At 40.0% G+C, this 27275-nt stretch overlaps 1 protein-coding gene across 4 annotated transcripts in view; it reads right to left on the minus strand.

Moving 5' to 3' along the window:
• DYM (dymeclin) overlaps positions 1 to 27275 on the minus strand; it is a 342875-nt gene that overhangs the window by 301685 nt on the left and 13915 nt on the right. For 3 of the 4 annotated variants that reach the window (XM_072828553.1, XM_072828551.1, XM_072828552.1), the window contains exon 2: positions 15014 to 15205. The exons of the other annotated variant lie outside the window; for it this stretch is intronic. In XM_072828553.1, the coding sequence (XP_072684654.1) occupies positions 15014 to 15153 (140 nt within the window). In that variant the 5' untranslated portion in view covers positions 15154 to 15205. The remainder of the gene's footprint in view (positions 1 to 15013; positions 15206 to 27275) is intronic. 4 annotated transcript variants of the gene reach the window in all.

Raw genomic sequence — 27275 nt, forward strand, 5'->3', positions numbered from 1 at the left:
AATATATAAAAAGGGTCATCTAATAAACTAAATACCTATTCCTGTTAATTGTCACACATGAAAATATGGAAGAGTTATTTACAGTATTTTAGTCAGCTGGTGTAAGAGGTCAGCCAGGCTACGGCTGCCAAGCCAAACACTCACCACTGCTGTTAGGCTGATAACTGAACTGACCCGTGACCGGTACCATCGAGCCAACAACACCCACCAGAAGGACTGCTTGTGGCCCTTTAGCAGTTTCCACAGTCCACCACTGGTTCCCCCCCACCCCCAACTCTTCCTTCTGTTTTCTACCAACCCATCTGTCTCATTCTTCATCTGTCCTCACTTTGGATTTTTGAGTAACACAAGAGGTACCAATGGATACTGCCAGGCCGTGGGGCTGGCCCTCAGGGATTAGAGAAAGAAAACAGAAGTTGAATAACACATAATCTTAGAAAAGAGGCTTACCAATTGGTTGTAAAACAACACTGCAACCTAAATAACAGTCTTACCATACTCTCAATACAGAAGTATGTGGGTTCCCACATAAAAGCAGATTTTTTTAAAAAAAGTTTTTAGGCTACAGAGAAAAATATTTTTAAAAACTAAAAATGTGACTAAGTATACACTTCATTAATTTGAACTCCACTAGTTTAGAATTTCAGCTGTTTGTCTAAAATGGAGTTTAAACTTTCACGTTATATTTTTTAAAAAGTATTTCAACAAGGGAGGAGAAGGTTTAGGAAAAGTGTTATTTAACTTCTACCAAAAAAATGGGTTTAAAGGGGCACCTGGCTGGCTCAGTCAGCAGAGCATGCTACTCTTTACCTCAGGGGAGTTGTGAGTTCAAGCCCCATGTTAGGTATACAGCTTAAAGCCGGCGGGGGACGGGGGGGGGGGGGGACTTTCTATTAAAAAAAAAAATATATATATATATATATTTTTTTTTTTTTTTAAGTGAAAAAGGGGCAACCTGGGTGGCTCATCAAATGAGTGTCCGAATCATGATCTCAGCTCAGGTTTGATCTCAGGGTCATGAGTTCCAGCCCCATGTTGAACTCCACGAGAGAAATGTGTTTAAGGACTTTGGCATATTAATTGTTGATATGGAAATACATTTGATTAGGTAGAATTTGCAATTTATCTAGACCTATAAACTATTCAAAGTGCTCTCAACATGGTTATTTCACTTCACTGCTTTCCAAAACCCTGAGAAGCTGACAGAGGAAACAGGAGCATTCTCATTTTATAGCTGACAGAGAAGAGCCAAGCAACCTGTCCAAGGTCACAATGTAAGAATAAACACATCTAATATCTAATACTCTTTCCATATGAACAGTATTTAGCTCCCTTCTACAAATTAAGATTGATGTATTTATTTGAGAGACAGAAAAAAAAAGAGTTTATGAGCCGGAGGGAGGGAGGGAGAAGCAGACTCCCTGCAGAGCACAGAGCCCAAGGCAGGGCTCCATCCCACAACCATGAGATCATGACCTGAGCCAAAATCAAGAGTCAGATGCTTCACCAACTGAGCCACCCAGGCACCCATTAGCTTCTTTTTTTTATTAAAGAAAACCCACATAACATCAATCTAAAACACTACTACTACTTGGAATTTCTTTCTTTTTATTTCTTTCTTTCTTTCTTTCTTTACTACTTGGAATTATATGCTCTATTTATATACATACAATTATATGCTCTATTTCTATACATATCTAAAAGAAGTTATGTCATACATGCATTAATCCACAATAAAAATTTTATCTGTGTTATAATTAAAATCATGTGAAGCTTATGTGAATGATAAAGAATTAAAGGAAAGAGAAAATGTTAAGCCTAATAAGTAAGTGGCAGGAGGATAGATGGACTTTTTTGTAACTGTTGTGGAATCATAAACTATAGTTGGGTCAGGAAGCTGAATTTTTTAATTATATATGCCCTAATTCACAGCTTTCAGCAATTTAGACTGGTTTTATTGTACTTACTTTAAGCACAAGCGTCTCATATGTGAATCTCAATAAGGACAGATGATAGTTCAGTTGTTTTTTTTTTAAGATTTTATTTATTTATTCATGAGAGAGACAGAAAGAGGCAGAGACACAGGCAGAGGGAGAAGCAGGCTCCATGCAGGGAGCCCGACGTAGGACTTGATCCTGGGTCTCCAGGATCACGTTCTGGGCTGAAGGTGGCACTAAACCGCTTAGCCACCCAGGGATCTCGATAATTGACAGTTTAAATCTTATTTAATGGAAAGCTAATGAGGAGAGAGCTGTTGGGGATGAATTATATGCAGATTTCTGAATACAGATTTGCTGACAACCTAACAATTATGAGGTTCAAAAAAGAAACACTGAAAGTTTTGCCATAAAATGATTTCAAAGTCGACATTATGTTAATAGTGTCACGTTCAGCCCACAACACATAAACTCTGACAAAGATATGATATTTCATCAGTTTAACACACAAACTGAGTAAACAAACAAGTAACCATTCAGTGAAGTATGGAAGCATTTCTGAAGGCCTTTTTTTCCCCCCTTAGCAGAGAGAAAATTAGAGAAATCATTCACAAAACTAACTAGAATCAGCCCATTCAGTGGTTAAACTGTGGGAATACTAATGTTTTAAAAGGGCCTACTCATGGGAAAAAGAAAGGAGAAAAACTGCGTATAAATTTATTATAGCAATTTTTAATGCACCAAGCAGAACCAAAAAGGTGTTCATATTCATGTGATTCACAGACAATCCTATATGTTGTCATTCAACTGCCAAAATGAAAGAACTGTAACTATTAAAGTGTCAAAGTTTCAGCAGCCACCATGCAATGTAATATTGTCTTTATTTTCTCAAGAAAAGTAATAGAAAAAAAAAAAAAAGACTTAAAAATCCAGACTCCAACCAACACGGCGAGAAAAGGAAAGAAGGGAGTACTTGCAATAAAATGCACCTGCCCCTTAACTTTAATGTTTTAAGCAAGGCTATGGCCCCCATCTAAAGTGTTAGTTTAAAAAAAATAAAAATAAAAAAAATAAAATAAAATAAAGTGTTAGTTTGAGGGCGTAGTCAACCCCCCAAAACTCACACATATTCTAAAGGGATCCTGCACAGAAAGGTATAATGCAAGAACGGGAAATAAAGGTTCTGACTCAAGATGTAAAATCTGAACTTCTTTTGGTCCCTCACTTGGAGAAAATAAGATGCTCAAAAGAAACTCGGATATTCTTTATTCCTTTATTCCCATGGTGAGGACGGCGGAGCAGGCGTCTGATGCCAGGAGCGGAGCTGGGGCGGGCGCGGTGCCCAGGCCGCCCTGAGGAGCGAGAACAAGCACGCACGGCGGGCACGCCGAAGGGGTAACACGCAGAGCGCACGGGCATCAAGAACTCAAAGAAAAAAATAATTTTACGATCACTGATTTGTCTCTGTCCATTAAAAACTTGTGACCGAATTTCACAGAAGCCCCTTCTCCTGGTTCTCAGCTGAGGAAACGGATCAAGAACCCGCGGGAAAGGATCACGCAGGCAGCGCCCGAGAACAGAGGACACACTCCACTGGAGGCGAGCGCGGACACAGGCGCGTCAGCCGTGAAGAACGTCTTGGCTCCCTCGGCGGCGTGAACCACGGCTCTCGGCTCTCGGCTCTCGGACACCGAGTACTGCTGACAGGGACCCACTGCGCCCTGCAAGTGAACACCTGAACGGAATCTGGCTAATCTTTACTCAAAGGTCGGCACGTAATTTGATGTGGCAGCTCTGCAGCCGTTATTTGAAGCTCAGGCCCGATAATGCTCCCAAGTGGAGATTGTGCAGCACGAGGGCCCGCGGACCCGCCTCTGGAGCTACAGAAACTGGGTTTAAGTCTGGTCCACGTGGGCCATGGGCTGTGTGACCTTGGACACCACCCCCTGCCCCGGGGCTGTTTTCCCCGCCAGCAGGCCTGTCGGGAGATCTAACAAGGACAGGCCCGGAGGGCAAGGAGCCCAGCACCTGGCCACACAGTAAATGCTCAATTAACAACCGCTCAATTCACAATGATGTTTCCGTTAGCCAAGTCTCTGGGCTGAATGTACATATTTTTTAATAATGTAAGAGGGATCTCTGAAAAAAAAATCAGACCAGGAAATGGAACCTTTAAGCTCTCATGATTAAATAAATAAAATCTTTTTTTAAAAAAGCTCATTTTTGGACTATCATGCAACATAGAAAAAAAAAAAAACAAACCAACCAACCCATGGCCAAAAGTCCCTATGTAATTTGTTTCCTTGCTCACTGTTCTGCAGGACTTATTCCTGCTGCAAGTCCACACTTACACTTGCTGTTCCCTCTACCTGGACTACTCTTTCCCTCCATTTGGTGGCTCAGTTGGGCATCCGCCTTCAGATCCCGTTGTGGTCCTGGGATGGAGCCCCACATCAGACTCCTGCTCAGTGGGGAACCTGCTTCTCCCTCTCCCTGCCACTCTGCCTACTTATGCTTTCTCTCCCATTTGTCAAATAAATTAAAAAAGTAAAATCTTAAAAAAAAAAAAAAGACTATTTTCTTAAAGATTTTATTTATGTATTCATGAGACACACACAGAGAGAGGCAGAGACACAGGCAGAGGGAGAAGCAGGCTCCATGCAGGGAGCCCAATGTGGGACTCGATTCCAGGACCCCAGATCATGTCCTGGGTCGAAGGGAGTCGCTCAACCACTGACCCACCCAATTGCCCCTGTTTTCATATTTTGTAACTTCTCTACAATAAAAGATTTGTATGATTTAAAAAAAAGACGAATCTACCGGCAAAGCCACTGCTAAGAACTCACTCCACTTACGTAATTAGAGATATGCATAAAGACTTGGCTATAAGGAAGTTCGAGTTTTACATATAAACCCAAAAAAGGGGACGCCTGAGTGGCTCAACGGGTTAGGCGTCTGCCTTCAGCTCAGGGAGTGATCCCAGAGTCCTGGGATTGAGTCCCACATGGGGATCCCTGCATGGAGCCTGCTTCTCCCTCTGCCTGTGTCTCTCATGAATAAATAAAATGTTTAAAAAAAAATAAAAATAAACCCCAAAAAATAAACGAAACTGTCCAACATTAAATAAATTACTGATTTCCATAAGATAGAATATTGTACAGCTGTCTAAAAGCTATGCTGTAGTGAAACACTGACATGAGGTAAATGTAAGTTACAGAAAGAACATGTGGAAGAATATGACGCAAACATTTTTAAATGAGAGAATTCACAGCATATACACCAGAATGTTAATAATGGTTACTTCTTTTGTCTTTCCTTTATCTTCTTTTAAGTAGGCTCCATGCCCAGCTCTGAGGACTCTGAGATCAAGACCTGGGCTGGGCTCAAGGGTAGGACACTGAACCCACTGAGCCACCCAAGTGCCCCAATAAAGGTTACATCTGATTGCTATGATTTTTACCCTTTTTGTCTTCTTTGTACTTTGCTGTATGCAAAGACACCAAAAGCCAACACTCATTACTGTAGTATCAAAAACAGGATGGGACACTGGGTGGCTCAGTGGTTGAGCGTCTGCCTTTGGCTCAGGGCGTGATCCTGGAGTCCCGGGATCGAGTCCCACATCGGGCTCCCTGCATGGAGCCTGCTTTTCCCTCTGCCCCTCCCTCTGTGTCTCTCATGAATAAATAAATAAAATCTTTAAAAAAAAAAAAAAAAAATCCCCGGGAGCTTAGGGAAGGACGACTGTGCCAAGGGCCTCCTTCTTGCCTTGTTTGAGCGCCATCTAGTGCTCAGTACACTGTCCTCACGTAAGCTTCAAAGAGGACCTTATGTAAGCAGAGACAACAGTAGAGTCCATGTCTGACCTGACTTCTAAAACAACTAATTCAAAAGAGTCGGAGGATTTCCCATCTTTAGGATAAAGCAGTCATCAGAAAAATCTGTTAAAATTTCTGTTTTTCATCCCTCAAGTATTTTAGACTCTCAAGACCGAGCCTGTGCTCTTTTCTCAACTAATGGATATTTGGGATGCCTGAGTGGCTCAGTGGCTGAGCGTCTGTCTGCCTTTGGCTCAGGTCATGATCCCAGGGTCCTCGGATGGAGTCCTGCATCAGGTTCCCCATGGGGGAGCTTCTCCCTCTGCCTGTGTCTCTGCCTCTCTCTGTGTTTCTCATGAATAAATTACAATCTTTTTAAATAAACAAACAAATGGATATTTACTCCCTGAAGAAGTGGAAAGTCAGACACTGTACATGTCTTATGGTGTTTTATCCTCCCCCAAAATCTAGACAGTAGGTATAATTTCCATTTTACAGAAGCACCAATAGGCCCAGTGAGATTAAGCAGCTTGCCTAGATTCACAAAGCTGATAGGCAGTGGGACTGAGATGCAAGACAAAGTTGGTCTGGCTCTAAAATCTATGCTCCCCCACGACCACGCCTCACTGTCTCTATACTTTACAGGTCACCCCAAAAAAATCAACACATTTTTTGGAAAAATGATTCTCATTCTTAGTAAGTATACAAGCATGTAGGCCTCTAAAAAACAAAACCCAAAAAAAACAAAAAACAAAAAACAAACAAAAAAAAACAAACAGATCAAAAACAATCATAAATACAGAGAACTGGCGGTTGTCAGAGGGGAGGGAGGTATAGAGATGAATGAAATAAGCGAATGAGATTAAGAGGTTTAAACTTCTAGTTATAAAATAAGTAAGTCATGGAATGAAAAGTACAGCAGAGAATATAATCAAGAATATTGTAATGACGTTTGGTGACAGATGGTGACTACACATTGTGGAGAGCACTGTGCAATGCACAGAATTACTGAATCACTATGTTGTACATCTAAAACTAATGTAACATTGTATGTCAACTATGCTTCAATAAAAATTAAGTATACACACTGTCACACTATTGCTGAGTACTGCTCTCAAATCTAGAACTGTAAATTCATTAAGTATGTTCAAATCAAGCATCAATTTAAGATAAAAATAATTTTTAAAATATTTTTTTTAAGATTTTATTTATTTACTCATAGAGACAGAGAGAGAGAGAGGCAGAGACACAGGCAGAGGGAGAAGCAGGCATCATACAGAGAGCCTGATGTGGGACTCGATCCAGGGTCTCGAGGATCACGCCCTGGGCTGCAGGCAGTGCTAAACCGCTGCGCCACCGGGGCTGCCCACTTTTAAAATATATTATGCTATAAGCTGTTCTGTTAGCTGGCTGTGTCGGTACCATAAGGACATAAGCCTCACATTTGGTTCTCCTGCCCTACTCTTCTGCTCCTTCCAAACTATCATTCAGCCTACCCAAAAAGTAATGTTCCTAAAACAATACTTTCACCAAATCCACTCAATAAGAATCTACAACTCTAATCCTCAGCTTTCTAACAGATGAGGCTGCCAAAAGTAAGCACCCTTCTCCAGCCACCAGACCCAGGCAGCTTATCACTTTATCCTGCAACACCATGAATCATTTTGGGAAGTGCTTTCAGTGATCCATAAAATCCGTTCCCAGCCCATTACACTTGTTTCTCATCCCTGCCAACACAAACTAGAAGAATTAATGGAAGTCATTTGATCATACTTTACTCACAGCACAAGAATCAGTGTTGTTTTGCTTTTTTAAGTAGATTCCACACCCAGCATGGGCCCAATGCAGGGCTTCAACTCACAACAACCCTGAGATCAAGACCTGAGATAAGATCAAGAGTCACGTACTATGGTCTAAGTGTTTGCGTCCTCCCTCCCACGATGTGTATGCTGAAATTCTAACCCCCAAAGGTGATCGTATTAGGAGGTGGGCCTTTGGGGGTGATTAAGTCATGAGGATGAAACCTTCGGGTATGGGATTAGTACCATTATTAGGCCCCAGGGACCCCTGGGTGGCTCAGTCAAGTGTCTGATTTTAGCTCAGGTCCTGGGATCAAGCCCCATTTTGGCCTCCCTACTCAGCAGGAAGCCTGCTTCTCCCTCTCCCTCTCCCTCTGCTGCTCCCCCTGCTTGTGCATGCACACGTACTCTCTCTCTGTCAAATAAATTGATTTAATAAAATATTTTTAAAATTAAAAAGATAAAAAATAAATTGAATTGAATTTAAAAAAAGAAGAAAGGCCCCCAGAGAGCTTGCTCACTCCTTCCACCATGTGAGGAACAGAGAAGGTACTGGCTATGCAGCAAGAGGAGGGCCCTTACCCAACTGTGCTGGTACCATAACCTCAGATCTCTAGTCTCCAGAACTGTGAACAATAAACTCCATTTATTTATAAGCTACCCAATCGCTTATATTTTGTTACAGTGGCCTAAACAGACTAAGACAACATGAAACATTCCTTGAAAGTACATCTAAGACTGGTAACCTTGGTTGCCTGCCTCTAGGGAAGAGAACTAGACATATGGGAAGACAGAGGAAGAGAGACTTGCCACTTTTTAACCTGTGTTTTTTTAATTTTGGACCACAAGAATGTATCATCAGTGCACCCGGGTGGCTCAGTGGGTTAAGCAACTAACTCTTGATTTCAGCTCAGGTCATGACCTTAGTGTCATGAGATGGAGCTCTGGGTCAGGCTCCATGCTCAGTGGGAAATCTGCTTGAGATGCTCTCCCTCTGCCCCTCCCTGCCTCAAATAAATAAATAAATCTTTTAAAAAAGAATGTATTAACTTTTCAGACAAAAATAAATTATAATTGCTAAAATTCCATCTACATTGGGGATCCCTGGGTGGCTCAAAGGTTTAGCGCCTGCCTTCCACCCGGGGCATGATTTTGGAGCCCCAGGATCGAGTCCCACATCGGGCTCCCTGCATGGAGCCTGCTTCTCCCTCTGTGTCTCTGCCTCTCTCTCTGTATCTCTCATGAATAAATAAATAGAATCTTTAGAAAATAAAGACAATAAAATAAAATAAAATAATAAAATAAAATAAAATAAAAATTCCATCTACAGACACCATTGCTCTTCCATTTCTTCACATCATCTGCCAATACCAAGGAGGGCTCAAGCCTCTGATCAGGCCCCTGTGATTGACATTTCCCTCAGGCAAATGAGTGTCCTCCTGGTCCATACCCACACACAGAACTGTGTCTTGCCTCAGTGCCTATCTCCATGCTCTTTTCAGAGGTGGCTGAATTCTCTTTCCTGCTCTCTCCCTTTCTAAACCATTCACCTCTCTTGGTCAATCATTCATAACCCCTCAAAAATACTTTCCAGGATCCTAAAATCCTGACTATCCATGTACCTTCTAACGTTCTGTTTAGAACAAGATAACTGATCCTAAAACTGATTTCAAAAAAATAAATAAAAAACACCAAAGAGGTAATACAGTGGACCTTAAACAATGCAGGGGTTAGTACTTCTAACATATAATCTGCAGAGTGGAAAATTCACATATAATCTGCAGAGTTCAAGTCTGTGTTGTTCAAGGGTCAATAATAATTTCTGCTGAAGGACACAGGTGATGCAGTTAGAGTATCTAAATAAAATGAAAGCCTGATCTTGGCCTTTCTGCTGAAAACCTTTCAGCGGTTCCCACTGATACTAGGACAAAATCAAAACTGCTTTTTTTTTTTTTTTTTTTTAAACAAGGCCTCTCAAATCTGCCAGACCCCACCCCTCACCTCTTCAGTGGTGCACATGTGACATGTTCTTTCTCACCACAGGGCTTTCCCTCTGCCACTCAGCTACTGCGACCAGTCCTCTGCTGCTCCCACCCCATGTCTGGCTCAGCACTCCGAGCATCACTCCTGCTTCAGCTGCCTCCAGAAAGGAGTACTGACTGAGGGCTACAGAGGAGGGAAGGAGACTTTCATTAAATATCCTGTGGTACCTTCTGGAATGTGAACCAGAAGTGAAAAAACAAACCTATGCCACTTCCTCCTGGAGATCTGTGACCCATTCTAACTCAGACACTGAGATGCTGCTACTGTAACTTCTATCACAGCTTTTGTCATACTTCACTGTACTCATGTGTTGGTTTACAGATGGATTATAAGTCCTTTGAGGGAAAGAGACAGTGTCTAGTTCATTATATCTTTGAGAAGCAGGTGAATAAATAATAGTTTATAAACAGTTAAAAGTCATTTGGTTCAGTCGTTCTCAGTGACAAGCATGACACATATCATAAATGTGTTCATACATACCATATGCTCATGTGGGGGTACCCAGATGCCCACGAACCAAAAATAATAATAATAATTAATAATAATAATAATAAGCACAGTTTTGTTTCTTGTTTCTGCTATTATTAATTTAGAAATGTGTAAAATCAACCATGCAAGTAATTTAAAAATATTTCATTAAGAAAAATAAACAGCGGGAGGGGGTAGGGGATGGGTTAAGTGGGTGATAGATATTAAGGAGGTATCATGTGATGTAATGAGCACTGGGTGTTATATAAGACTGGATGAATCACTGAACTCTACCTCTGATATGGGTAATAAACTATGTTAATTAATTGAATTGAAATTTAAGAAGGAAAAAGAAACAGCATATTACTTAAACTTTACTCTTAAATTAGTCTGGATTTCATTTCAGACTTTTGCTTGACTAGTAATTTTAATAAAGTAAAAAATTAAAAACTATTGAAGAATCTAAAAAGATGTTGCAATCACGCGTGAAAACTCTAACAAAATCTGATTACTGCCAAAAATAATTTATATTAAGGAAGGATGACATTAGTCCTAAAGGCCTTACAATTTCTTTGTTTCTTTTTTTTTGGCCTTACAATTTCAAAAAAAAAAAAAAAAAATTGGCAGACACCAACTTTTGGCTGCAATAATGGGCCGCACTTGAAAACAGCACATATGTACTCAAGCAATTCCAGGAGTGAGCAATCTGAAAAATGTCTAGATTCAGAGTCTCCCCTACACAGATTCATCTTAGTTCTGAGTAATTCACAAACTAGGTAATCCCATCCCTGACAATGTCCTGGAAGCTGCACCTGCTAGCTCAACGTCAAGATCCCACAGGTCATACATGGAACGCCAGCACTGAGGGGGGCAGGGCATCTCTCACACAAGGCTACAGAGGTACACCACCACAAGCAAAGCCCCTGAGACTATTCCCCCACACACCCACAAGATGCATGTTATTCACACTTTTAGCTTTTCAGACTTCCTGAGATTTCACTAGGGCAAATTAAGGAAAAGGCCATCCAAAAGAATAAATACATGAGAGCAGCAAAGACGAAGAGTAATTGACATAGCCAACGACAGAGCCACCAGTAATTCAAACCCTGAGTGTGGCAAACTCCAGAGGAGTAAGAAATAGACATAAATGGCTAACAAATTATTCCCATCACTGTTTCTTAAGACGCCCATTCTGCCCCCGGGGCTCCAGAGTGCCAGTTCAGCATAAATCAAGAAAACAGGCACATGCACATAATTCTTCAAAAGTACTTGGCTAGGGCAGCCCCGGTGGCTCGGCGGTTTAGCGCCACCTTCAGCCCGGGGTATGATCCCAGAGACCTGGGATCGAGTCCCATGTCAGGCTCCCTGCATGGAGCCTGCTTCTCCCTCTGCCAGTGTCTCTCTCTCTCTCCTTCCCTCTCATGTATAAATAAATAAATAAACCTTAAAAAAAAAAAAAGTACTTGGCTATTACATTTTCTCCTTTGCTACTTAAGTTTTAGAATGAGCTTATCAAGATCTCTCCACCTCACCCCCCCGGACCCCCCCCAAAAAAAGCTGTTGGGAATTTAACTGGGATTGTCTTCTCTATAGGTCAACGGGAAGAATAGACATTCTTATGATAGTCCTCCTAATCCTTTAAACATGGTTTCTCTATTTAGTTAAGTCGTCTTCAATGTCTTTCAGAAGACAGAGAAATACACTGTACTGTAGTGTACATAGGTGAAAAGAGAATTTGTTTTGGAAACAAATAATTAAGTCTCTTATATGCCCTTTCTTCTCAAAGTATTATTTCCACAGGAGCTGTGGTCCTCAGTGACAACTCCTCAAGGATTAAGGAAGTGGTTTCAAAATTTGCTGATGCTACAGCTGGCTCTGTTTGCCCTCTCCTGCCAATCCACAGCATCTTTAATTTTCCAAGGATCTCAGAAGCAGTACTAATAATAAGTAGCCACTTCATATAATGTGCGACAAATCCATGCTATCACATGAACTGCAAACTAAGCGAAACTTCCAAGGTCCAATCCAACTGTATGCAGAAGTTAGAAATTAATCTTTATTGCCAAAATATATAAATACTTCACAAAAAGGAAATACCAATAAGCCTTGGTCCTTATATACATAAAAATAAACATAACCTTGATCATTAAAGAATGGTAAATTGAAACCATAAGGACCACACAACACACACACACATAGAATTTTTTTTTTTTTAATTCACCATCAAAAGAGAGTCCTTCCAAGCCTGAGGTTGAGGTAGGAGGGAAATACTTGTCACCATTATACTATTTTCATTATTGAAAACTGATAAGGGAAGAGACTTAAGTGTTTATCCTTATTTAATATATTAAAAACTGCATTTTATATAACCTAAATGATGAAGAAAAGCTCTTCTTTACAGAAAAAATTGCAGTTAATAAGTGTAGAAGAAATGACCAAATTAAAAATAGCATCATTTTGTAATCTCTTATGAAATAGCTGATTGAGACAAAAATCATCAATGGATGCTAAAATATACTAAAACCTCTGAGCAATCTTAGCAGAACTGATTATAAAACCATGTATTTTCTGTATCCTGATGTAATACAGCATGAAGTATATAGCATCACTTACACAATACCCTTACCAAAGCTGTTTAAATTTTATTAAGTCTTTAAATCTGACTTCCAGTTTACAGAAAACACAAAGAATTTAAAAAGTTGAGAAATATGAGAAGCAATCAGGTCAATCCAGGAAGGTGGAACGTTCCACAGAAAAACAGAGCCAATTTATTCAAAAAATTCATAGCTTGGGGGGAAAAAAAACTGTGGAAGGGGTTGGAGAGTGAAAGAAAACCTCTCTTCTAAAGATATTTAAGAAATATAACTACCAAATGCAATGTATATACCTTATTTCGTTCCTTATTCTAGCAACTTATAAAACTGGGGAAATGTCAATATGGACTGGGTAAGAGGAATTATTGTTAATTTTGTTAGGTCGACAATGATATTATGGTTACAGAAGAAAAGTCCTTATTTTACTTTAAAACACTTAAGAAGGGCAGCCCTGGTGGCTCAGCGGTTTAACACTGCCTTCAGCCCAGGGCGTGATCCTGGAGACCCAGGATCGAGTCCCACGTCAGGCTCCCGGCATGGAGCCTGCTTCTCCCTCTGCCTGTGTCTCTGCCTCTCTCTCTCTCTCTCTCATGAATAAATAAAATCTTTAAAAAAATAAAAATAAAAAAATAAAAATAAAAATAAAACACTTAAGAAAGAAAAATAGATAAAGCAAATATGGCAATAATCCAAATGGTTATTAATTATGAATGGATAAATAAAATACCGTATGTTCATACAATGGACTACCTTTCAGAAATAAAAAGGAATGAAGTACTGATACCTGCTATAACATAACCGATTCAGAGATTTCAGGGACTAGAACATCTTTAGGGGGCCATATTCTGCCCATCACACTAAACCTGTAAAAAAAAATAAAAACTCGGGGCACCTGGGTGGCTCAGGGTTGAGCATCTACCTTTGGCTCAGGGCGTGATCCCCGGGGTCCTAGGATCAAGTCCCACATCATGTTTCTCCCTCTGCCTGTGTCTCTGCCTCTCTGTCTCTCATGAATAAATAAATGAATCTTAAAAAAAAAAATGGGAATTTGATACTCTAGTCACTCTACTATATATCAGTTTTTATAAGAAAGTTAAAAATGAGATACTGGTTTTTATGTATCAAATTGGCATAGGTCAAAGTGCCTAAAAATGCAGCAACTTAACAAAAATGTGGGAAACTGACCTTCTTATTATACCCCGCTTGTAGGAGCATAAATTGGCATTACTTCCATGGAGCAGTTTAGCAATATCTACTAAAATTATAAACACACAGACTGAACCCAGCAATTCTACTTTGGGGTTTTTATACTAGAGATGTATTTGTACACATGGGAAATGATGTATGCAGCATTATTTGTTGTTAACAAAAGCCTTAAAAGAACATCCACAAACAGAAAACTGATTAAGTATATTCTACAGATACTCTGCAGCCATTTAAAATAAGACAAAAAAAAAAAAAAAGAATATAAGAGAGTTGCATATAAGCATATATATACAAGACACATTTTATTTAACTGGGGAGGGCAGGGAAGCAAGAAACAGAAGAAAAAAAAAGAACAAAAACCAAGGTATGTGTAGGATGCTAGCACTTGTGTTCAAACAATTCTGTAAAATGACATGAGATATATGCTTAAATAACATTTACTATTCTAGATGATTCAAAAACTGCTATGAGGAACCATCTCTGGGGGAAGGAAGGTGGCTGGATGGTAGAAAGAAGAGAGAAAAAATTATTTCCTACTTTCATACCTTTTGTATTTTTTTTAATTTTTTTCATTTTTATTTATTTATGATAGAGAGAGAGAGAGAGAGAGAGAGAGGCAGAGACACAGGCAGAGGGAGAAGCAGGCTCCATGAACCGGAAGCCCGATGTGGGACTCGATCCCGGGTCTCCAGGATCACACCCTGGGCCAAAGGCAGGCGCCAAACTGCTGCGCCACCCAGAGATCTCCCTTTTGTATTTTCTTTTTTTTTTTTTTTTTTTTTTTTTTTTTTTTTTTTTTAAATATGATATCCCTGATTTTTTTTTTTTAATTTTTATTTATTTATGATAGAGAGAGAGAGAGAGAGAGAGAGAGGCGCAGAGACACAGGCAGAGGGAGAAGCAGGCTCCATGCACCAGGAGCCCGACATGGGATTCGATCCCGGGTCTCCAGGATCGCGCCCTGGGCCAAAGGCAGGCGCCAAACCGCTGCGCCACCCAGGGATCCCTGTATTTTCTACTGGTACATGTACAACAGAGGATGAATCAATGGACAGACAGGACATTAAAAACTTTTTTTTTTCTTAATCAGCATACCACGCAAGTTCATGTGGCCATCTACACAAATTTTCAATCTCCAGGTAACCTTTTACCTGCTGGTTGGTGCAGGGAAAGAAAATGAGAGAAGCTGATTCCAGAACGGGTCGTTCTCAGAGACAGATTCTGTGCCCGATAACTTTTTTAAGTACTCATTTTTAGGAAGATCACCAATTCTGCTGCTGTTCGATCCCATCTTCTAATCTGGTAGATAACTTGCCCTTAAGCCTTCATTTCCACAAGACAACCTATAAAGAATGAAAAGAAATTTCAAACTTGTTCAAAATTCATCATTATATTTTTCCTGTCCTTGGCCTAGATGTAAAAGCAAAACACAAAAATCCTGTAAACTCACTTAAGGAAATCACACTTCTCTTTATTTTTAAATACATTAGACACCAGATACAAAGTTACAGAGGAGGGAAATGGGGCTAAAATCTGTCTTAGCCAACACACACACAAAAATCCAAGTCTATGCTTATAGAATGTCGAATGAGCATATCTCTGCCTAAGAATACATCTCAAAGCAAATTCCTAACAATGACAACTTATTACAAGTTGTCTGAAAAATGAGGCTCCCTTACAATGAACAAAGGTGATAAATAAAGACTAGATGTCTCGGGGCACCTGGGTGGCTCAGTCAGTTAGGCATCTGCCTTCAGCTCAGGGGGTCCTCGTGATCCTGGGGTCCTGGGATCAAGTCCAGCATCAGACTCTCTGCTCAGCAGGGAGTCTGCTTCTTCCTCTCCCTTTGCCGCCCCCACCACTGGTGCACATGCTCACTCTCACATGTGCTCTGTTAAATAAATAAATAAAATCTTAAACAAACAAAAAAAAAAAAGACTAGATGTCTTAAAGGTGCTCAGGAGGCGGGCAAGTAGCTGAAGTGATGACCATGTGCTACCTACACTCAAGGGAGAATGATGCCCAAACTGAATTACATGCTGCACAAGAATGGGCTCCCCATTCCAAAGCAGTCCCACTTACTTAGCATCCTTCTTCTTCTTCTGCTGTCATGCACATCAGTATTTGTTGGCATGCTTCTTCTTCTAAACAATGAAGAATCTGCATTTTTCTAACAATAAGAACTACCTTTTTTTTTTCTGGAGATGGAGAGGGGGAAGGACAGAAAGAGAGGGAGAAAGAGAATCTTAAGCAGGCTATACACCCAGTGCAGAGCTGGAATGGGCCTCAATCTCATGACCCTGAGATCATGACCTGAACCAAAACCGAAAGCCGGACACTAATGGACTGAGCCACCCAGGTGCCCCTCTTATTCATCCTTCTATCCCCAATGTCTACATAACATGTAACAGGCATCCCCTAAATAGTATGCTGAAGGAAAGAGTAGGTGAATAAGTGCCTAGCATCTTCAATATTCTGGTTGGTCACTAAGGAGAAAACTTATAGTTCAGTTAAAATATGAATCACTGTCTTCTTCAAATCACACTTAACCGAGTTCTGGATCATGTTCTATCTCATTTTGTTCAGGAAAAGTCTCTCATTGACAATAATAAAATGGCAGTGAGATGAATAATAAATTACACTATGCTAAAATTACCATCTCACTGAAGCAAATGATGTCCAAAGGAAACTCAGGTTGGAGGAGAACTTCTATTAGTAGTGACTTACTTTCTTTTTTTTTTTTTTAAGATTTATTTAAAATAAATAAATAAATATTTATTTATTTATTTATTTATTCACGAGAGACGCAGACAGAGAAAGGCAGAGACATAGGCAGAGAGAGAAGCAGGCTCCCTGCGAGGAACCTAATATGGGACTCGATCCCAGGACCCCGGGATCACACCCTGACCAAAGGCAGACACTCAACCCCTGAGTCACCCAGGCATCCCATTAGTGACTTACTTTCTTATGTCTGTACCTCCTCACTCCACAGAGACACTGAAGCCAACATCAGAATCTGGACACATGCTTTCCATGTTCTTTTTCGAACTCTGGGACTGGCTTAAGCTAAATTATCTAAAGACATGAGGTTGGGGCAGCCCGGGTGGCTTAGGGGTTAAGCGCCACCTTCGGCAGGGTTTGATCTTGGAGACCCCAGGATCGAGTCCCATGTCGGGCTCCCTATGTGGAGCCTGCTTCTCCCTCTTCCTGTGTCTCTGTCTCTCTCTCTCATGAATAAATAAATAAAATAAAAAAAAAAAAATAAAGACATGAGGTTTCCCCAGTACACATGGACAGCCGGTCTTCTGAGTATGAGGGAGAATACTGATCTGGCTTCTTGTCACCTGGCCCTGAACTCAAGACCACTACTACTTTCCTCCTCCCTTCTCAGGGAACAGGGACCCCCAAAACCAGCTGGCTCCAACTGATCCTCCATATCAAGCCAGCTAACCATAAGTCTTGATTTTGGTTTAATTTCTTAAATAAGGAATTACTAAGTCCAATTAGAAAATGCTATAAAAATATCTTAAGATATATAAATGTCTTACTTGTTATAACTTATTCCAGAGCTATTTTATACATTTTTAAGCCATTTAAAATTAAGCATTTTAATATAATCTTATAACAGGGTACTTTACAACTAATGAAAGTGAATTAACTAGAGCTACAATTACCAACATGGACATATCTAAAAATATACATTCAAAAAGTGCTACAGAAGGGCACCTAGATGGCTCAGCAGTTGACTGCCTTTGGCTCAGGTCGTGATCCCGGGGTCCTGGGATCGAGTCCCAGATCAGTCTCCCCACAGGGAGCCTGCTTCTCCCTCTGCCTGTGTCTCTGCCTTTCTCTGTGTCTCTCATGAATAAATCATTTTCTAAAGTGCTACAGAATAATAGACATGATATGATTTCATTTATACGATTTCTAAAACATGCAAATATTATGGATATACTCATAGCTACTACAAGTATTAAAACATACACAGGAAATTCAGAAGAATGCTTTTACATAATGTTATCAGTAAAGGAACAGAGGAGCTTTAGTGTGTTATCAATAAATACTTTCTCAAAGAGAAAACAGGAAAGGAATAGAAGGAAAGAAAGAAGCACGTGTGACAAATATTTAGATTTGCTAAAAATGAACAATATGTGGGCACCTGGCTGGTTCACTTGGAAGAGCACATGACACTGAATCTCAGGGTCGTGAGTCTGAGCCCCATGGTGGGTGTAGAGATTACTTAAAAAAAAAAAAAAAAGTAATAAATTTTTAAAAATGAAAATGGACAGTACATACATGGGTTTTGGCTTATTACCCTTTATTCCTGAAATAAATAAATAAAAATATATAAATATATATATATATATATACACACACACACACACATTTATATATATACACACACACACACTTTTTTTTAAAAAGAATGGTTTCTCAATCTCTGAGCAGCAATACTGGAAGCTGGAGAACAGTGAAACAACGACTTTAAAATATTAATAAAAAATCATTTTAATTAGATTTCTATAGCTACCCAAGCTATAGAAGTAGTTAAGTATGAAGTTAGAATTAGTTAGTTAGTTAAGTATGAAGGTAGAATTATTTTTTAAAGAATTTATTTATTTATTTATTTATTTATTTATTTATTCTGCCTGTGTCTCTGCCTCTGTGTGTGTGTGTCTCATGAATAAATAAAATCTTTAAAAGAGTTATATCCATTTAAAAATAAATCTATTTGCCTGATATAGTGCAATGTTAGTGTCAGAGTTAAATCCCAAAATCAAAATTTCAAATTTCCACCATTTATGTGTTTAGTGACAAGCAATAGTCATAACTTGACCAGAAAAGAGGAATTAAATTCAAACCTACAGTAGTGATAAACACAGAGATCAATAAAACAAAACAGAAAATCTAGAAACAGACTCACTACAGTACAACCAGCTGATTTTTGTCCACAATGCAAAAGCAATTCAATGGAGGAAGGACAGTTATTTCAACAGTGCTGTAACAATTGAACATCCATAGCAAAAAAAAAAAAATACACTGTATCTTAAAAGTTAACTCAAAATAATCATAGATCTAAGCATAAGACATAAAACTCTAAAACCCTTTACAAAAGAGAACATAGGAGAAAAATCTTTGTGACCTGGGGTTAGAAGTGCTCGGGCATTACACAAAAGCACAGCCCATAAAAGAAACAGTTGGTAAGTTAAACCTCACCAAAATTGAAACTTTTTGGTGGTGGAAGAGGATGAAAAGAAAAGCTACAGACTTAGAGAAAATATTTGTAAGTCACATACCCAACAAAGGACTTGTATCCAGATCATATAAGAAACTCTCTGAACTCAGAACTAAGAAAACACTCTAATTAGAAAATATTCAAAAGATTTTAACACAACACCAAAGAAGACACACAAATGACAAACACATGAAAAGATATTCCATCATTACTAACCATTAAGGAACCACGTATTAAGACCACGATCATGTATGCTACGCATCTACTGGAATGGCTAAAATAAAAAAAAAACCCTGAAGGTACCAAATGCTGCCAAGAAGTACTGAAAGTGGCTTATATGTTGCTATTGGAAATGTACAGAACAGCTCCTCTGGAAAACGGTTCAGCAGTTTCTTATAAAGTTAAACATATACATACCATTCAACCTAGCGACTGCACTTTTAGACTGTGATCCCAGAGAAATGAAAACTTAGACTCACACAAAAAAACTATACCCAAATGTTTTTTCAACACATGAATGAGTAAGCAAACCGAGGTATATCCACGCAATGGAATAAGAAGAAACTATTTGATATACCCAGTAACTTGGATAGATCTTGAGGGCATTGTGATGAGTGAGAAAACCAATCCCAAAAGGTTACACACTCAAAATAATAGCAACACTGTGTTTGATGATTATAGTTTATATATAAGTGAATGTACAACAGAGATGATAAAAGGGACAGAAGGGAGGAATCAGGAATATGTACTTTGTTATTACAAGGTGCTTCAACTACCTGTGGTAGAGTGTTAATTGAAAGCGGACTTGGATTAGTTGTAAATGTATATTGCAAACACAAGGGCAACCTCTAAAACGTCTATTTTTATTTTATTTAACTTTCTTTTTTTTAGGATTTATTTATTTATTTATTCATTCATTCATTCATTCATTCATGATAGATATAAAGAGATAAAGAGAGAGGCAGAGACACAGGAGGAAGGAGAAGCAGGCTCCATGCCGGGAGCCCGACGCGGGACTCGATCCCGCGACTCCAGGATCGCGCCCTGGGCCAAAGGCAGGCGCCAAACCGCTGAGCCACCCAGGGATCCCCTTTATTTCAGTTTCTTAAAAAGATTTACTTATTTATTTGGGGAAGAGAGAGAGACAGCATAAGCAGGAGGAGCAGAGGCAGAGGGAGAAAGAATCTCAAGTGGATTCTGTGCTGACCATGAAAAGGGATTCAGGGCTCGATCCCAGGACCCTGAGATCATGACCTGAGCCGAAACCAAAAGTCAGACACTCAACTGACTGTGCCACCCAGGTGCCGCAAAAACCTTTTAAAAGTGTAAGCGATATGCTAAAGAAAGGAGAGAAAATGGATTCATTTCAGCGCTCCGTTAGAACCACAAAAGACAGAAAAAGGAGAAGACAAAAATAGGAACAAAAATAAGGGGAACGAATAGAAAACAGTAACATATATTGGTAGCCATTAATCCAACTTTATCATGTATCATTTGAACATCAATGCTCTAAACACACCAATTAAGAGATTGTCAAAGTAGATCCAAAAACAAGACCCAACTATATGCTGTCTACGAGAAAACCACTTTAAATATAAAAGACATACACAGATTAAAAGAGATGGAGAGAGATATGCCATGCTAACAGTAATCAAAAGAAAGTAGGAGATAGCTATTTTAATATTAGACACAGCTGACGTCAGAGCAAGGAAACTTATCAGGGACTTAAAAAAAAAAAAAAAGAGGGGGGTATTCCATACTGATAAAGGAGTTAACTGCTCCAAGAAGACCTCATCCTTAATGTGTACCACCTAACATAACAGCGTCAAAACATATGAGGCTAAAACTAACACAACTGCAAGAAGAGATGAGTGCACTATATTATAGCAGAAGACCTGAGGACCCCTCTCTCGGAAATGGTCAGATCCAGCAGGTATAAAGTCAGCAAGGACCTAGCTGATCGCAACACCACCATCAATCAAAACTGGATCTGACATCTGTGGACTTCGTCCAACAACAGCAGAATACACAATCTCTTCCAGCTCACCTTGAATATTCACCAGAAAGGACTACATTGTGGGCCGTAAAACACATCCTAACCAATTTAAAAGAAAAGAAATCATAAAATGCTTTGAGTGCCCAAAACCAATAAGCTAGAGAATCAAGAAACTATTTAGATGACTGCATGAGGAAATATTCTGACAAATGCAGAATACAGGACATTGTAAAGCACCACCATCCTGGGTTTGCCAAAAAGTCAGTATCATAGTAAATAAAGTGTGCGTGGGGTTGGGGGGCTTTTCTACACTGAAGGAGACTAAAGGGATATTGTAACAGCCAAATGTATATGTGACTCTTCAATGAACTCAGGTTTGGAAGAAGAGGAAAAAAAAAAAAAAAACATTATAAAAGACAATCTCGAGACCAAACCCGATATGGACTGAATAGAAGATATTAAATGGACATAAGTGAGCTAATGATAGTGTAACTGAGTAGAAAATGATCTAATTGTGGAGGCCGAGAAAAATCAAGGCCATTCCACCTCAAGTTTAGCATTAGCACAAGTACAGCCATCTTAGGCCCCTGTGAATAAGAGCTGAACTTTATAGGAAAAACTGCAGAATGTCCTCAATGTCCTCGGCAGGTAATACCATATCAGAAAGACAACCGAGCTCAGAATTGCCCTAGGCAGAGAATCCCGTATCAGAAAAACAGAGCCCACACCTGTGGTAGAAAGTCCCATATTAGAATGAGAACAAAAAAATAAAAAAATAAAAAAATAAAAAAAGAGAGAACAGAGCTCAATGCCCTTGAAAGCCCCATATCAGGGCAGCCCCGGTGGCGCAGCGGTTTAGCGCCGCCTGCAGCCCCGGGCGTGATCCTGGAGACCCGGGATCGAGTCCCACATCAGGCTCTCTGCATGGAGCCTGCTTCTCCCTCTGCCTGTGTCTCTGCCTCTCTCTCTCTGTGTCTCTATGAATAAATAAATAAAATCTTTAAAAAAAAAAAAAAAAAAAAAAAGAAAGCCCCATATCAAACTGTAAACAGAACTTGAGAAATTCTTCCATCCCTTCTGAAAATCCCCTAGACCAGCCTATAAAAAACCCAGCTGTAACCCACTTCAGGGTCCAAGTCCCTGCTCCGCTGTGTCGGGTATACTTGGACCCAGGCTCGAGCTTGCTAATAAACCCTCGTGCACTTGCATCGGTGTCGGCTCCTCGATGGTTTCTCGGATTTGCAATGTTGGGCACAACACTAATTCTTACCAGATGTGTGCTTAAATATCTTGGGGTAGAGAGTCATCATATCTGCAACTTCCTTTCAAATGGTTCAGAACAAAACAGACACAAAGCAAAACTGGCAAACTATTAATATATATAAATATGGATGGAGGGAATGGGTGTTTTTGTTTTGTTTTTTTTAAGATGTTATTTATTCATGAGAGACACAGAAAGAGAGAGACACAGGCAGAGGAAGAAGGAGGCTCCATGCAGGAAGCCCGATGTGGGACTCGATGCCGGGACTCCAGGATCATACCCTGATCCAAAGGCAGATGCTCAACCACTGAACCACCCAGGTGCCCCAGAATGGGTGTTCATTATACCATTTTCTCTACTTTTCTGTAAATTTGAAACTTTTTATTAAAAAAGAGTTTTGGCAAACAAAAAAGCTTAGACACTATGAGTCCATTTCTATAACACTCAAGATGACAAAACTAGTGGTGAAGCACAGATCTGTGGCTGCCAGGCAGGGCACAGAGGGCCAGGGGGCAAAAGGTGACCACCATACAAAGGAAACCTGAAGAAGTCCATTTATGGGAATGGAAAAATTCTGTGTCTTGACTGTGGTGGTGGTGGTAGTGGTGTTTGCAAGAATCTCTCTACACGTGATAAAATTTCAGAGAGCTACCACACACACAAGGGAAAAAGAATACATATAAAAACTGGAAAAACCCAAGTATGGTCTGCAGTCTTTTCTGTTGTATCAATATTAACTTCCTGATGTAGATAATGTACAATACATATAGTAACACTGGGGGAAGATGGGAAGGTACATGGGATTTCTCTGTATGACGTGTGTAATTTCTGTGTCTAAAATCATTGCAATATAAAAAGTTTTCAAAAATCAGCTAAAAAAGTCCAACCTCAAAGTGTGATCTACATGTGCAAGAAAGATGCCAACAAATCATACTAACAGGTACTTTGTCACAACCACTAGGTTTATTTTTATACATTAAGATGCTTCATCACCTATAATATATCACATGATGAGAAACAGGGATCTCACATTTATTTTACTTGGCTTGGAACACTCTTTTACTTAGACTACTTTCCCCAAATAAGTTCTTTCAAGTCATTCAAAGCAAACTTTTTCAATAAAAGCAAGAGAAATCATGTATTTGGCTTCTTCAGGGATTCCCCCATTAACTTCAGAACTGGGGGGGGGGGGGGGCTCAGCGGTTTAGCGCTGCCTTCAGCACAGGGCCTGGTCCTGGAGACCCGGGATCGAGTCCCACGTCGGGCTCCCTGCATGGAGCCTGCTTCTCCCTCTGCCTGTGTCTCTCTGCCTCTCTCTCTCTCTCTCTCTCTCTGTATCTCTCATAAATAAATAAATCTTTAAAAAATAATAATAAATCTTTAAAAAAAAAGAACTCTAGGGAATACACAGATTTTTGTCCTCAGCCACCTACAGAAAAGCACCTCTATTTCCTTTCACTCAAAACTTTCCAATTGTTTTTGTCTAATAATTCCTTACACCACACCCCTCAATGAAATATTTTTTATAAAACAAAAAAGACCTTGACATTTTACTTACAGTTTCCTATTTATCTTGGAATTCATGCTAATTAACAGCACTGTCAACCTAATAGTTTACTGTATAAATACCCAAGTGTGTGGATCACAAGGGTTAGCTAAGAAACCATTGGTTTACTGGCATTAACAACTTAGTTATGGGTTCTTTGGCTCTGCTATGAACTCAATTTCCCTTCTCTGGGCTTCATTACAATTAAAAGGATAAAAATGACACCCAATAAAAGGAAAAAGAGAATCACAACAATTCATGTTCTCAATTCAACAGGCCAGTATTTTACTTTACTTGTGGTACCTTAAAAGCAATCAATTAAAATAATTCACTTTGTAAATTTAATTAGGTATATGAATGCTGAATTTTCAAAAGAACAAAATTCTATCCCACTTCTCCTAGATAAGTCAGACAACGAGAAACCTTATTATTATAGTCTACCAATGAAAATTTAAGTCAGACTTTATTTTTTATTTGTATTTTATTTTTTGAAAAAGTAATACACATGGTACAATAAACAAAGAATTCACAGGGCATGTAGTAGAAGTTTCCCATCTCATTTCCTAATCAACCTAGTTTCTCAACTTAGAAAAAATGTTACCAGTTTCTTGGGTATCAGATATCCTGTGTCTATACAAACACATATTTTCCCCTTTTTACACAGACTACAACACACAAGTTATGCCTCTTTGCTTTTTCTAGTTACCGAATATTAGAAATCAGTATATATCTGTATAAAGGACTTCATTTTTACAATTCTATAACATTCCAGTTTTTAATTTAATAAACCCTATTTTTTAATAAATCTTACACTGATGTGCATTTATGGTCTTTTGCAATTATAAATCATTCCCCAATAAGTACCTGGAATGTAAGATATTTCACACATATATGAGACTAAAGGTATAATAAATCCAGGGAATGAGAATTGCTGGGTGAAAGAGTATGGGCATTTCCAATTTTGGTAGATAGTGCTGAAGGGTAGCACAACGTGTCACCTCAAAATATGCCACTTTGGCATTTTGATTCTTTTGAGCCATAGGCATTCGAAAAACAACAAACACAGGGTGAGGCTTTCCCTGAACTCCCTTTAGCTGCCTAAAGAGAGCTCCTCCAAAAGGAACTTCATTATCGTAGATCCCCTCCCTGGAGAGTTTCACCAACCAGGTGACTCATCACAGGAAGGAAGACAAGAAGTGGACACCACACCCCTGACACACAAACTATCACACTCCCATCTGTTCTCCTAAGGGCTCATTCCTCTTTCCTAAAAACCATGTGTTCATCCCTAGGAGGCCTACATGTCCCCTCCCGGATCCCCATGAGGATAGTAGTTAAATCTGAATTCTAGGGATCCCTGGGTGGCGCAGCGGTTTAGCGCCTGCCTTTGGCCCGGGGCGCGATCCTGGAGACCCGGGATCGAATCCCACGTCGGGCTCCCGGTGCATGGAGCCTGCTTCTCCCTCTGCCTGTGTCTCTGCCTCTCTCTCTCACTGTGTGCCTATCATAAATAAATAAAAATTAAAAAAAAATAAAAAATAAAAAATAAAAAAATAAATAAATCTGAATTCTATGCCACCTCCCTGGGTGTCTCCCATGTGCACATGAGGTATATGGAAATAAACTTTGTTTTCTCCTATTAATCTGTCTTCTTTTACAAGGGTCTCAGCTAAAAACTCAGAAGGGTGGAGGGGGATTATTTTTCAACCCCTACACCGCCTAGCTGCCCTCGTTAGAGGCAGCCAGCCTGTACTCCTCGCAGCAAGGCCTGTTTCTTCACACCACAGCCACCTCCCTTTCATCAAACTTTCTGGTCCCTGCTAACTGATGAGACAAAATAGTTTTTCAGCACAGTTTTAGTTTCCATTTCTTGCAGAGTAAAAGAGCCATTACCCTTTGCCTATTTTCTATTAATTTATTGGAAATAAATTTGAGGGGATCCCTGGGTGGCTCAGCGGTCTGGTGCCTGCCTTCAGCCCAGGGTGTGATCCTGGGGTCCCGGGATCGAGTCCCACATCAGGCTCCCTGCATGGAGCTTGCTTCTCCCTCTTCCCCTCTGTCTCTCATGAATAAATAAATAAAACCTTTTAAAAAGGGAGGGGGGGGCGGAAATAAATCTGATTTTCAAAACTGCTAGGATAGACCACAAAGTATTAAAATAAGTTCAATTCAGAACCACTAGGAAACCCATCTAAAACAACAATATGAAGAAAGCCTGTGAACTCATGGGGAAAGACAGAACAGAATAAACCAAGACAGCCAACTGAGCCCAAGGTGCAGCGCCTCTCCCTGCTTTTCCTCACCAAGCCCTAGAAATAATGCAAACACATGTGCTTAACTGCCAGTAATTCCACAGCCATGCTCAAAAATTCACAGGAGACTTGAAGTTGAGGGGAACCCTGTAAACTGGGTTATTGTGTGTTAACCATAACTTCAATACAAAATTCCCTGAGAAGGGAAAGGGCATCCCAAGGCGGGCACAGGAGCCTTCACCCAGGGCAGCAAGAGTACACACAGCCACTCCAGGCCAGAAGTGGAGGGCTGGAAAAAGCCAGCGCCCAGGGGCCATGGACAGGTATGATGGGGACACCCTGCCTGTCACCCTGGCCTGAGCCCTCAGTCCCCAAGCAGAACAGTGAAGCACTATGTGCTGAGACCTGTGATGGCAGGGCCTCCGGCAGCTGGATGCCCCAGAGGGACACGCGTAGCCATGCAACTAGCCCCCAAGGTACCGTTGCCAGAAAGTTCCACCTGCTCCCTACACTCACGGAAAGCAAAGTAGAAAGCAGAGGCCTCATGGCATCTTCACTGCATCGATTCATCTCAAGGATTCCACATATACACACACACACACACACACACTCTCTCTCTCTCTCTCCACCTGAACACAATTTATTTGGAACTCCCAAGACATTCATCAATGAAACCCAGAATAAAATGGAACTTGAAAAAACCACTGTCCAATCACCTTACCTGTTGAGAGCCTGAGAGCCCTGGCTGTGCACCAGGCTTCCTGGGCTTTCAGCTCTTCTTTCTCTCTCAATCTGTAACTGAGCCTGTCTCCTGGTTTCACTAGTGGCTCCCATGATGGGGCTTTCAAATCCGGCCTGGTCCCAACCTCCCACCAGAATGCCAGTTCTGTCTACATCCCTAAAACACTTAAGATTGTTGTTTAACTCAAGGAGAATATATAATTACGTAATTACATATACAATCAGTAATTCTGTGGATAACAACGCGCTTATATAAGTCTACACTAGAAATGAGAAAGGTGTCATCGTTGATGCTTTCAGTAGTCAATCTTTCAAAGGACCGATCTTTAATGTGGTGTAGTCAAGAACTTAATCTTGACACATAAAAAACTGATACTGATA

This window comes from Canis lupus, chromosome 6 (assembly GCF_048164855.1).
Source record: "Canis lupus baileyi chromosome 6, mCanLup2.hap1, whole genome shotgun sequence".
Taxonomy (NCBI): domain Eukaryota; kingdom Metazoa; phylum Chordata; class Mammalia; order Carnivora; family Canidae; genus Canis; species Canis lupus.